The sequence below is a fragment of the Phascolarctos cinereus genome, unplaced genomic scaffold (genome assembly GCF_003287225.1).
Source record: "Phascolarctos cinereus isolate Bilbo 61053 unplaced genomic scaffold, phaCin_HiC Scaffold_3;HRSCAF=262, whole genome shotgun sequence".
NCBI lineage: Eukaryota > Metazoa > Chordata > Mammalia > Diprotodontia > Phascolarctidae > Phascolarctos > Phascolarctos cinereus.
Genome location: NW_027555736.1, coordinates 80,301,875 through 80,316,025, shown reverse-complemented (window position 1 = coordinate 80,316,025; position 14,151 = coordinate 80,301,875). Strand labels below are relative to the sequence as shown.

The 14,151-nt window shown below is 40.8% G+C and overlaps 1 protein-coding gene across 10 annotated transcripts in view; it reads right to left on the bottom strand.

Annotated features, from left to right (window-relative positions):
• CPEB3 (cytoplasmic polyadenylation element binding protein 3) overlaps positions 1-14,151 on the bottom strand; it is a 232,576-nt gene that overhangs the window by 13,370 nt on the left and 205,055 nt on the right. For 9 of the 10 annotated variants that reach the window (XM_020964190.2, XM_020964192.2, XM_020964191.2 and 6 more), the window contains one exon: positions 10,147-10,328. In XM_020964190.2, the coding sequence (XP_020819849.1) occupies positions 10,147-10,328 (182 nt within the window). Of the gene's footprint in view, positions 1-10,146; positions 10,329-14,151 lie in introns of those variants that run through there. The other variant, XM_078150997.1, reaches the window with a different exon arrangement.

Here is a 14,151-nt window from a genome sequence, read left to right as displayed (position 1 = left end):
AATCTTATCCTGCCATCTGCCCCTGGAACCCAGAGCGACTGAGCATCAAAATATTGATTTATTGCTGTTCATCTCAATAAATACTTATTCAACCTTAGGGACAAACACAGGCAGTTGGGTGGGGCGTGGATAGAATATTGGACCTGGGGTCAGGAAGTCTGAATTCTGACTCAGACTCTTAGTAGGTCTATGAATCCTGGGCAAGTCATTTCTCTTCTGGGCTCAGTTTCCACATCTGCCTATGGACATATGCCTAGGGGCATAGATTAGATTGGTCCTTTTTCATTTTAAACCTATTTTCTTATGATCCTAAGGCACTGGGCTAAATAGCTAGATGCCAGGAATACAAAGACAAAAAATAAAGATATTCCCAGGGAGCTCACATTCTACTGGGGGAAAATAACATGTAAAGAGGTAAGAAAATACAAGCTATACAGAAAGCAATTTGGGTTGGGGGTTGGGGGGAAGGGAAGATACACTAACAAATGGGGGGAAATCACAAAAGGTCTCATGTAGGAGGCAGTACTAGAGTTAACTCTTGAACAGAAGCAGGGATTTTAGAAGGGGGGGGGAGGAAAAAGATCATTCTAGGCATGAGGGGCAGCCTGTACAAAGCCAGGGAGGCTAGAGGTGTCATTTCATCTGTGAGGAACAGTTAGTAGTAGATCAGTTTGTTTAAAATAAAAAGTATACAATCAGTCTAGAAAGCTAGGCTGGAGTCAGGGTGTGAAAAAGCTCTGGATGCCAGAGGAGCTGGCGTTCTACTCTAGAGGCAAGAGGGAGCTAATGAGGCTTCTTGACCAGGGGAATGACATGGTCAGATTGGTGCTTTAGAAAGCTGAGTGGAAGATGGATTGGAGTAGGCAGGTGCTGAAGACAAATAGACTGATGAAAAGGCTATTCAATAGTGCAGGTGATGACAAGAGCTACACGAAGGTGATGGCCACAAGAATAGACAGGGAGGAGGGGAAGATGGAGGGAAATTGCACACGCAGAAGCTACACTTGGCAACTTAGGGACTAAGAGGTGTGAGGGAGCATGAAGAGTCAACAATGAGCCCAAGGCAGCAAACCTGAGTGACTCGGAGGTCATCCAGTCCAATTCCCTCAGTTTACAGGTGAGGCAGTGAGGTAGAGTAAGGCGAAGGGCTGCGCCCAATGCCACAGAGACAGTCAGGGGCAAGGGCAGATCAAAACTTGAGAGGAGGAAAATGGAGGAAGATGACTACTCCCCACCACCTTTTCACAGAATCATGCTGCCTCTCGGGGTGCCCTCAACAGAAATAAAGTTAGGAAGAGAATGGACTGAAATATGGTGAGTTTGGGATGCTTACGGCACACAGACATGGGGAACTGTCCAACAAGCACTGGGCATTATTACCAAATGAATCTCAGGAGAGAGATGAAGGCTGGATAGAGAGAATGGATTAATCTGCATAGAGAAGATGGGTGCAGCAGTGGAAGCTGCCGAGATCACACTGAGAAAGAGTATAAAAAGAAGAGAGATGGAGGTTCAAGATAGAGCGCTATGGCAGGAGGAGGGCAGGATATGGAGAAGAAGCCAGAAAAGGAGGCTAAGAGGACTCAGACGAGCAGGAGGAGAACCAGGAGAGCACAGTGTCACTGTTTGCTACAGATATATTTAGCTACCCATAGATAGGAGGGTAAGCAAATATTTACTGAAAATGGAAAATGGTTACATTCAGGGCTTTTCCCTTTAGATGATTTCATTTACTGCATCAGAAAAATCTTTCTCCTGATTTATGAGACCGAGGGGAAAACATTTATTTTGGGTCATGAATACAAGACAGAAGAACTTTAATATCTTATACATTCTCTTGGCATCATGGTTAAAAATACCATTAGAACTGTTAGGAAAATTATGGATGCCCTATTTTGCCCTGATGACATCTGATATTACTTGGAATCCATTTGGGAGGCTAACTTTTGAGGCAAAGGGGCATAAGTCAATTTGACACTAAAATTTGCATTTAATTTGCTGGTTTAGAATGATTTCATTATCAAAAGAAACTTTTCAGTACAAATAATATTTTCTAGATAAAAATGCTAAATCCTTTACATAGATGACAACTCTTTATCTATGATACAATGAAGAGCCATCTTATATTTTGGCCAATACAAAAAAAAAAAGAATAACAGTTTCCATTTAGTGTTTTAAGGCTTAAAAAAGTACCCTCCTCACAGCACTCTCATGAGGTTTAAAAAACAAATATCATCACACCCATTTTAAAGAGGGGGATGTTGAGGCTCCAAGGTAACATGACTTGCTTGGTAGTTGCATAGTTAGGTGACCTGCTGCTAGGTTTTCTGGGTTTCAGACCAGTGATCTCTTCACGATGTCATTCTTTATTTCACTCTCCCCATGAGGGAGCATATGAAATAGGTGGTGTTAAAAAAAAAAAAACAAACCAACAGCAATCACCCCACCTGGCAATTAGCTCTTGGAAAAGAAAAGTGATGAGCATCAAGCTCATGAAGCTCCCTTTTTATGTCCTCAGAGTCTTGAACGGAGGCAGAAGGCAGCCATTAAACAGTCTGGCTGAAAAAGTGCAATAATAAAACTGCCAGAATAGCACTTTTAACTTTCCAAAGTACTTTTGCATCATTTATTACATTTTTACCTTGACAGCTCTGTGAATGATGGAGGATTTATTTTTATCACCATTAGACAGAGGAAAAAACAGAATGTAAGCACTTTGTTCAAGGTCCTACAACTTTTCCACGGCAGGGCTGCTTTTCCCAGCTGTCCTAGGACACTCTCCGTCGGGGGTGGGGGTGGGGGGACCTTTCCACTGAACTCCATTCTCTTGAAGCAGGGGCAGTATAGTTGCAACTGACTAATCGTATTAACATTAAATTCAAAATATACATAACACTGTCTTGCTGTTATTAAGTGACAAGTGCCTTTTCTCCCCCCAAGTGAATATAAGTTGCAGTCGTGGATCCTGTCTATCTCATTTGCTGTCAATGATTCTCTGTAACAAGGGCATCAGCCATGTGACTCCTTAAGAACACAAAAGCTCGGTTCCCCTCATCTTGGCAAACATTATCAACCCATTGAATTTCTGCCATATTATACTAAAAACAGCTTCTTAAAAGACTGAATTATGTGACTGAAAATCAAAAGGGTAGGAGAGATAATGAGAAATTCAGCTAAAGATTTATTAACTAGATTTTTTTCCCTGCAAAACATTAGAAACAAAATGGAAGTATAACAATAACCATTTATATGGTCCTTTAAAATTTGCAAAGAAGGGGCAGCTAGGGGGTACAGGAGATAGAGTACTGGCCTTGGAGTCAGGAGGACCTGAGTTCAAATTCTACCTCAGACACTTGACATTTACTTGCAGTATGACCTTGGGCAAGTCACTTAACCCCATTGCCTAGGGCCCCCCTGCCCCAAAAAAAGTTTGTAAAGCACTTCACAAACATTCTCTCATGTGATCCTCATAACAACCCTGGAAGGTAAGTGCTACTATTATTCCCATTTTACAGACAAGAAAACTGAGGCAGATAGAGATTAAGTGACTTGCCCAAGGTCACACAGCTAGTAAGTGTCTGAGGCTGAATTTGAAGTCAGTTCTTCTTGACTCCAAGTCTAGCACTTTCTCTGCTATGTATTGCTCCATAAAATGCCTGTGTTACTGAAAGATGATGTATAAACTGATGTTTTGTAAATCAAATTTTAAACTAAATGAATTTGGGAGAGCTCATTATTTAAAGGCTGGATGGTTTTGAAAAGTGGAAAACCCACTTCATTATTTATTTGACATATGTGTGTATGTCTGTTTACACATATAGTATAATAGATATTACATAATACACAATATGTACAGAGCTTGATATACTGTGTCTTATTAATTGAATGGGAGCTCAAAAACCCAATCCCGATTCAAACTTACTGTTTACTAAGGTCTCTTTGGGGCACAGCCCCATGCTTGGTTTATTTTTTTCTATTCCATTTCACAGATACCTCTTCTTTTACATCACAGTCACATCCTTACCCACCCATGTCCTCTCCCCTTCTTGTAACAAAGAAAAATTAAGCAAAACTGACTATAAAAACTACCACTTCTGACATCATACGTGACATTTTGAACTAAGATCTTCCACCTCTCTACCAGGAAGAGAGATATAGGTTTCTTTGCTTAGTGTTATATAAAGAAGACAAAAAGATTAAGTCATATTCTCTATCCTCAAGGAGCTTAGAATCTAAATGACATATGCATGTCACATATGTGAATCTACGGCATGTATACAAAGTAGTTACATAATCGTTTGGTGGTACAGAATTCTATGCCAGCTTGAGTAATTCTAGAGGAGAGCAGAAAAGATAATGTAAGTGTGGGCTTTCTGGAAGAGTTGGGACTTGGACGGGAAGGCAGGATCAAAGAAGGCAATCCCAGGGAAAGGAAACAGCAAAAGCTAAGGACCAGAATCAGGACTGAACAAAGCATACGAGCAGAGCAAGGGGGTGATTAGGCAGGTGGAAGCACAGGGTTCTATTTATACTTTGGTGAGTGAACAGTAGGAAAGATTACTCAGAAGACAGGTAGAGCATCTAGGTAGGTAGGCAGCTAGGTGGCAAAGTGGACAGAATACTGAATTTGCAGTCAGGAAGCCCCGAATTTAAATCTCTCATTTGACACTTAATAGTCATGTGACCCTGGGCAAGCCACTTCATCCTCTCCTGTTCTCAGTTTCCTCATTTGTAAAATGGGGATTATAGTCACCACAGCACCCCAGGTTGTGAAGACCAAATGAGATCCCCTATGTAGAGTTTTACAAACCTTAAAGCACTATATAAGTAAATGAGAGCTATGATTGTTCTTATCTTGAAAGCAGGTAAAGTGATGTTCCCACTCCCTTTCAGGCTGGCTAGACCCTAGGTGGAGTGCTGTGACTATGTCAAGGTGCAGCCTTTTCAGAAGAACATTAACCAGAAGAAGCTCCTCCAGAAAATGACAACTAAAGTGACAAGGAGCCTGAAGACTATGGCATGCAAGGATCTATTGCTGAAGCTGGTGGCATTCAGCCTCCAGAAGGGAACATGCAGGGAGGTCAAGGGAGCTGCCTTCAGGGAGCTGTAAGACTGCCATCGAGAAGCATAATTACTCTTGTGCTTCTTAGCTTCAGAGGACAATGTGTAGAAGTTGTAGGCTCAACATTAGGAAAACCAGTCATCAAAAGTAATTAGCAGAGGAAAAGACTCTCTCAGGACACAGTGAGGGAAGGGTGACCACTTGGTGAGGGTGTTTTATAGGCGATGACTACCGAGGCAGAAGTTGGAATGGGTGGTAGTTCTAATTCCAAGTCTGTGGTTCTGTGAAAAATTTCAACTCGAACCTCAGGGCAATAGGGGGTCACTAAAGGTTTCTGAGCAGGAGAATGACAAAGGACAACTAACCTTTCAGTACTGAGCAGTGTATGGAGAAGTACAGAGAGGCTGCAGTTATCCAGGTAGGAGACTGAAAAATATGTGGCCAGAAAGGGCTCTAATGAGTCCCTAACTTGGCCCATGGTCACAAAGAGGGTAAGCTGCAAAGCTGGGATTCAAACCAATTGATCAGACTCTCTCAAGTTAGCACTTTCCACTATATCACATGCCTAGACTAGCTTGACCCCAGTGGGAATTGAAATGAAGGGACAGCTACAGGCAATGTCTCAAAGGAAGAAATCACAAAACTCAGTGACTGGTTGAATCTTAAGCGACAAAAGGGAATGAAGAAGAAGAATTGACTCCAATATTGACAGCCTGGGAGAACTAAGGTATTACTGACTGAAATGGGTAAACTGGGAAGGGGAGTAACCTAGGGGAAAAGAATGTAGAAGGAAAGGGGTTTTGCTTCAGACAAGTTTGAGGGGACAGAGGGACATTCAATTCAAGCTGTGAATGATCTACCAAGACCAAGGCACTGTGCTAGGAAATAGGAAAATAAAAAGAAAAAAGAAAACATTACTAACCTCAAGGAGCTTGTAGTCTATGGCCCAAATGCACAAGTGGGAAAATACAAAGTTTAAAAAATGCAAAACCAAATCATCTGTAGAGGTGAATGCTCTCAAAATGGCAGCGGGATGAGAGAAGAAATCAAGAAAGGGCCCATGTAACAACTGAGCTACACTTTGAAGGAATCTAGGGATTCGATGATGAGGTGGAAGTTAGGAAGGAGCACATTCTAGACCTGGATACATTCTATACCACTTGATACAAAGTCAAGGAGGCTCGAGATACAATGCCATATTCAGTAAACAGCTGGCAAGTCAGCTGGACTAGAACATGGTGTGTGTGAAGGAAAAGAATATGAACTAAAACTAGAAATGTAGGTGAGAAACAGACTGCAGAGAGTTTTCAGTGCAAGCTGAGGCATCTGTGTATTATCCTAGAGTGAAAAGAGAACCACTGAAGATTTGTAAATGAGGGGGAAACAAGGTTAAATCTGTGTTTTAGGAATTCATTGGCAGTTGTGTGGATGAACTGGAGGGAGGGGGCAGAGACTAGAGTCAAGGAGACCAGTTACAGGGCTACTGTAAGAGTCCAGATGAGAACAGAGAGAAGAGGACAGATAAAGGAGATACAATCAACAAGACTTGGCAATGATAAGATATAGAAATTAAGGGAGATAAGCCTATAGCACACCCAGATAGAGATGGCAATGGATAATGTGGGACTGAAGTTCAGGAGAGAGATTAAAGCTGGACAGATACATTTGGGAGTGACTGCCACAGAGATGCTAAAAATGAACCCATGGAATCACCAGGGAAATAATATGGATAAGGAACCCATGGAAGCTCATGAGATTACCAGGAATAAGAATGGATAAGAAGAACCTATAAAAGAAAGAGAGGAGATGGCTGAGGGGAAAAGCTACCAGAGGAGATAGGGGAATATATCCAAGACATATATACAGTGGTTAGATGTGGCAAAAGAAAAAAAAAAGCCATCTAGTCATCAGAGAAAAAAGGAGGAGGGAAGAGATGAGATGGTGTGGGGAAGAACAGAGAACTATTGATCGATAGCCTTCATTTTCTAAGTAGGAGGCAAAGTTCTCTGTTGAAAGGGAAGAGGTAGCAGGAGAAGTCTGAGGAGAAGGGAAATGTTCTAATAACTACTGTGGAAGAATAAAAAGAATGCTGTACAGAAAGGAGAGCTCATGTAAGGTTAGAGAAGATAAAGTTGTACGGAACCCAGATACCATAGCTATATAACTTTCTTCAGGAATACTGAGCACAGGTGAGTAGAAAATGGAGGTAACTGGTAGGGGTTGTCCAGGATTGAAGTCTGATAAAGGGTGAGGACAAAGGGGAAAGGGATGCAAGGTAACTGATAAGAGTATGTTTGAAGAAGCCAGCCACATTGTCAAGACTGTGAAATTAGGGAAGGGAGGCCAAGGCAAGCATGATAGACTGGGAGAACAGGGAAGAGTGGGAGGGACAATTGGTAACTGTGAAGACAAGGAAAAGGTTTAGGGGGGATAAGGCAACAGGAGAGATTGAAGAATAATAGGCTTTAGTCAGAATGAGGGTATAGAGATGGAAGAGTCATGGCTGACATACCAAGGATCTCACCATCCCTATGGGTGGCCGAGATGGAGTGAAAATGGAGATATTGGCACATCCAAGGGGAACTATCAGACCTGCAGCCTTCAAAGTGGGGTACACACATGCAAGGGGGCATGCAAGATGACCCACTAGGAGGACATGGAAAGAAAAGGTTAAAACTTCCATTTGTATTTACTTTTGCTTAAAAAATAAAAGAAATTTCATTACTATTTAACATAAGGCTTGAGACCAGTGCCTTCTCTGCCTATGTGTCGGGTATGCCATGTAACACAGGGTACATGTGCTATGCTGAGGAAGGAGAGATCCAGAACAGAGAGGGGCTGGTGGCAGTGCCCTAATTGGCTTGCTTTTAGAATGTTGTGACACATTGCAGCTTGTGTGTGCCCAGTTAAGAGGATTTCTGGATCACATGATCTAGTTTTAACTAAACTAACTCTTAAAAAATTAGCAAATGGCTTAAAGAGATTCCTGCAAAAATTCTTGAAGATAATACTAATAATGTGAGCACAAGAGAACTAGAAAATGACACAGGTGACACTTCCATTCCCAAGATCTAATAAAGCAGAGCCTGAATTCAGTAAGTCTTTCTCAAGTACGTGTCAGGCACAAGGGTAAATGCTAGAGATCCCAGGACAAAACTGAAACAATTTTGCCTTTCGAGGGTATACAAGGCAAGGGAGGAGAGAGGAGAAGGAAAATCACGTACAAGTAAAAACAATAAATATATGAAGTAATTTGGTGCGCAGGGCTGAGAACAACTGGTAGGATCAGGACCACTTGAGCTGAACAGTGACAGAATTAGAACTCAAGTCCTCTGACTCCAAAGCAATGCTCTTCCCACTGTGCCATATTTTTTGGCATTTATCCATTCCTCTCTTCCGTTATTTCTTCTCTTCATTCTGGAACTTATACCTGTCCCTTAAAGAGCAACTCAAATACCTCCTCATCTGTGAAATGCTTTGATGTGATCCCACCTCCCTGCTCCCCATCCCTTGAACCTCACATAGCACTCTGCTTTGCCCTTTTCTAATATACTTCCAGTATTTTTGGTTAGTGCAGTATTGGAAGAGAGATCCAGACTTCAGGGTGGAAAGACCTTGGGCCAAGTTCTATTGTTGAACTCCAATGAAATCATAGGTCAAGGGGGAAATGGGGAAAGCTACTTGTCAACAATATGTCATATCCTACTTGACCATAAGATCCATGAAGGCAGGGACTGAGTCATGCCTAGACTTTCTTTGTAGCAAAACACTCAACATAAGAGATGTGCAATAAATGTTTTAATTGAAACAATTTATAAAACATAATTACATATGAAGTATTGTACTTGGCACTAGAATCTCTAATTAGTAGGATGTCTTGACAGTGAAAAAAAAAAGCCTGCCACCCATCATTCTTCATTTGTAGAGATATAGATATGATTAGACATTCTATCAGGTAAAGGATTTTTTAAAAGTTTTTTTATTTTATTTTTATTTTTTTGCTTTTTGGTGAGGCAATCAGAGTTAAGTGACTTGCCCAGGGTCACACAAGTAGTAAGTGTCAAGTGTTTGAGGACAGATTTGAACCAGGTCCTCTTGACTCCCAGGCTGGAGCTCTATCCATTGCACCACCTAGCTGAAGGTTTGGGGGTTTTTTTGCATGTTTTACAGTAAAACTGGGTGGAGACGTATAATCCAGTCTTCTTTGCACTAGGTGATAGATGTCACCTTAGTAGAGCCAGATATCTAGTTCACTTATCTGCTGTGCAACAGATTTGAATCTACAAGTAACTCCCACTAAGTAACTATGATTTCTATAGCACTTTCAGGTTTACAAAGCAAGTCAGAGAATCGAAAACTTTCAGCATGTTAGGGCTAGAATGGATCTTAGATTATTTAATCTAATCTGCTCATTTTACAGAGTGGGAAACCAAGGCCCAACTAACCTGAGAGGTGTTGGCTTCCCTCTCAACGACAACTCTAAAAAAACCACCCTAAAAGTAACACTTTGTAATAGGAAGTAGTCACAGAGGCTATCACCTTCACAACAGTCCTGTAAGGTAAGAGTTATTATTATCCCCATTTCACAGATAAGGAAACTGAGGCACACAGAAGTTAATTGACTTTCCCAGGGTCACACAGCTAGTAAGAGTCTGAGGCCAGATCTGAACTGAGATCTTCCTGACCTGGGTCCAGCATTCCTTCCACTCTGAGTTTCAGTTTTCTTATCTAAAAATGAAGATATTATCACTCATTCTTTCTCCCTTGGGAGTGGTGAGGATCAAATGAGATAATAGATATATATGGTGCTTTTCTTTTTTAATAATAAAGTAGCTCATATAAAATGTGACTTATATAAACAACACTACTCACAGAAGTTCATACCCCGAGGCATCTGAGCAGGACCCTAAAGCATAACCAGGACATGTGAAGGGTACTCAGTTCTCTCTTAGGGCAGGTTTTATGTCATCTTATGTGTTCTCACCATGTAGTGTCTACGCATCACCACAAGCTGTTTTCCTCTCCAGGTTGCTGTGTCGTTCAATGTTATTTCTGCAAACCATCCACTCCCCGACACTGCTTACCCGTTTGTCAATGTCGTTGTGTTGGAGCTGCACAAACCGTGCACTGATTGCGGCAATGTAACTCTGCTGATTGGAGAATGCCACTCGGCCAGCGCCTTTTGGGTACTTCAGTTCTGGGTCCGTATCAATGCCAGCATAGCAGACGCCCCCATAAAGACGGTCCATAATCATGGCCAATTCAACTGCAAGAAAAGAAGTGGGAATGTATAACAAATATTTTAAAGGCTTTGCCTGGGGGAAGGGAGGAGAATAATTTAGGAGTCATATGACAAAAGTGAAGGAAAATTAAGAACAGAATGAAAAAAATATCCAAAGCAGTCTTCTAATAAATAGGAAGCAGTAGAAGCACCACCTTTTGGGATTTTTACAAATGAAACTAACAAAAACACTTGAAAGACTTACCAAAGGGAGCACATTGGCCCAAATATCAAATTATGGCCAGCAGCATGCTTCCATCTCTAATTTCTAACTGCTTAGTCTACAAAATAACTCTATGTAAACAGTATTTCAAAATCTCTAGCCACATCTAAAGAATGGGATGACCCACCAGCTGATAAAACAGCAAGCCATCATTACCATTCACACACCCTCTATTCCACTGCCCTGAGGATATGCCATAGAGAGTTAAATACTCAAATTTAGTCACTTTCTATAGTTTTTTTTCTTTTGTCTTAGAACAAAATGCTGTTCCAACTTGGAAATAGCCACATTCAACTCCCATGTAGAAAAGTGGATAGCAAATAAAAGTGATGTAGTGATAATAAATTAAAATAGATTTATATAGGGATTCTAGAAGTGGTGTCTGACTACACTATCAATATATGGATACAACCTAGACTAGGTGTCAAAATTCTTCTAAACACACCTAGTTTGGTACAATGCTCAACTTCTTTGCCTGCTCTAAAAAGCACCTGTGGAAGAGGCATTTATAAATTAGTTTAATCAAAAGGACTTACTTTCTAAATATGTTCTTAGAGCAAAATACTCTATCTAGGGAGGGAAATGGAGATAACCTGAATTTCCTGAAGGGAAAACTACTGGGTGTTGGATCTCCATGTATGGGTACTACAGGGAAGCCCTTCCTCAAGGTCTGGTCATTTCATTTAGGTCACTGACACAGCACAAATCAGGGAGGCTTAAACTTAACCCTAGAGGGCACCCAAGTAATTATTTTCCTCAACCATCTACATCCTGAAGAGCAAAGAAAGAGTAGAAAGGATGAAGACCACGGCCACAGTGACCTTCCTGACACTAAATGCGCCATACAAGCAGGGCACCATTAATCCTGTGGAGAACATTTGGAAAGGAACATGTGTGTCTGAGGATGGGCAATGTGATGAAAGTGGGGGAAGGTACCGAGCATGGTATCATTCCCTTGCTATATCTAACAAAAAGGAAAGGAAGAACACAATGTTCTTGGGTTTGTAGAGATAGCAAGAAAATTGTGCAGACCTGTCATAGTGGATCTTCCTTCAGAAAGCTAATAAGTAGACTCTATTATCTAAAAAAAAATCTACTCCAGATTATGTAAAACAGATGATCATTTATGTACCCATTTTTACAAGAATAATGTGACAGAAAAGGAATTTTTCACAAAATGAAAAAAATAAAAGGGCTGGCAACCAAATACCATAAATCAAATACCACAAGAGGGTGGTAGGAAAATATCACACCCAATAACACTTCTATGGTCACAAGTACTGGGCAACTGCCAGCCAGGGAGTAACTGCTATCAGACAAGAGATGACCATGGTGCCAATCTGATGGCAGGGTCCAACAAATGATGTTTATTTTTTTAAAAAATGCAACCAGAATCATCAAGAATCTTGCAGATATTCTAAATGATATGGAAATATTGAAATTTCCTGCCTATTGATTATTCATGCCATTGTTAATCTACACCTGTGTTAATTCTATCTCCAAAATCTCAATTAGCTGAAAGTTCTTCCTAGCCCTAAAATTATGAGACTGTATTATTCCAGTATACTCCTTCAGTAATGTCTCTCACTCTTGCACTAAAACTCAAGGGGTCTGGTGGTAAAATTAAACATTATTCACATTTGTCAAAGCATAACTCCCTTTGGTGAAATGGATAGCAGACTCCAATAAATAATCTCTGGGACTCAGAAATGAGTTAAGAGAGTTCTGTAAGCTTGGTTTTAAAGAGTATATGATTATGGGGTAAGTGGAACATACATCCTGGGATAGGCCAGTGGTTTGGAAAAGACTGCTGAGTAAGAGAATGAGAAGAAATTATATTCTGACTTTAGGAAGGAATCTAGGAGACACTTGAAATGCCTACTTATATCTCAGAGAAAGGTATAATAGTCACTCAGACTTGACATTAGCTCAATTCAGGATGAAGTCACAATAACCAGATCTTCTACATTATAAATTTCATTTCTCAAGTACAGGAAGGTTCAAAGGAAGCATTAGCCAGTGAGACAATAACCACAGATGTCCTATGGGACCAGAGAAAATATCTTTGGAGTGTGATGAATCTATATGAAATGCTTGATAAATCTAGCCACTGAAAATGGATCAATTATTCCCTTGCTGTCTCTGTAAGTGGTATGAAAAGCAAAAGCTGAGAGCTGTCTGATAAGAAGACCAAAACTGATGAAGCGGCATTTCAAGTATTTCATTTTTGAAGAAGGAATGCACACTCACATGGGCTTTTCTGGAAACATCATAAGAAATGACTCCCATCAAAGAGCTCGGACCTGTCTTTCTGGGACACCAAAAAACTTTGGGCACTTAAACCAATGGAAGCTATTTACTTATTTGAGGGTTTGTTGTAAAACTACTGGTTTGGAGAAAAGGTAGAAGAAAAGGTGACTAATCTCCAAAGGTAGGAATTAAGGATAGAATGAAGCTTCCTGTTCCTTGTAGTCTAATTAGTCTAAATGTCCTAGTTCCCAAAGAGCACAATCTACCATTACCTTCCGGGAAAAAGTCACAATCGCCTAAATTTGGGGGTTTGGTCCTTTACTCAGATCAGTAACTAATTCACTGAGAATTCATTCTATAAATATGATACTAGGCAAGTATATTAAATGAATTGATGAGGCATCTTTTGCACTTACATGCTAGACAGATGCAGTTTTAGCTATTCCAACCTAGCTGAAGTCACAAATTTATGAGATGTGCTGATGGGGAAGGCTGTCGGCCAAGGATACAGCTTGTGTTCTACCACATAGGAGACAGAGAGAAATGGCCAAAGGGTTGCTATTCAGGTGTGTTCTGAAAGCAGATTGGGCCCTTCCTGACCTTCTTTATAAAAGATAGCCTCCAGTTTGAAGGAGGCCTACCTTTTAGTTTTGTAGCCTAAAGCTCACTAAGGGTATGGGACTGCCTTTAGTTTACATTGCTTAAAGAACTCCTCAGAGACACAATCATTCTTTCTTTCTTTCTTTTTTCTTTTTTTAGTGAGGTAATCAGGGTTAAGTGATTTGCTCAGGGTCACACAGCTAGTAAGCGTTATGTGTCTGAGGCCAGATTTGAACTCAGGTCCTCCTGACTCCAAAGCCAGAGCTCTATCCACTGTGCCACCTAGCTGCCCCCGAGACACAGTCATTCTTAAAGATGAGAAACACTCAAATAAACCTTCTATTTCATGTTGGAAAAGGACCACACCTGTGTTTACTATATTGTAGGGATGAAGAGCTAAGAGATGGAAAAGAAAATAATCTGGAAGACAAATCAAACTTCAAATGCCCCCAGACAGTAATCAAGATGAGGATAGCCTAAAACTAAGATCGTGATATCTCAGCCCAAACAAAGTTCTTAAGCAAAGGATGCCAACACTGAAAATGTAGGAAACTGCCCATACTTCTGGCAGTCTTACCCTCTTCAGATGAAATGGTCCCCAAATGCAGCCTGTTGGCTGAAGAAGAGTCTATAAGACCTAATTCTGAAACATGAGCAAGTCTACAGACCACACTGTCGGAAGCAATTGTGAGGCAGGGGCCACTCTAGGCAATGGTGTAGATGTAGAGAATGTCC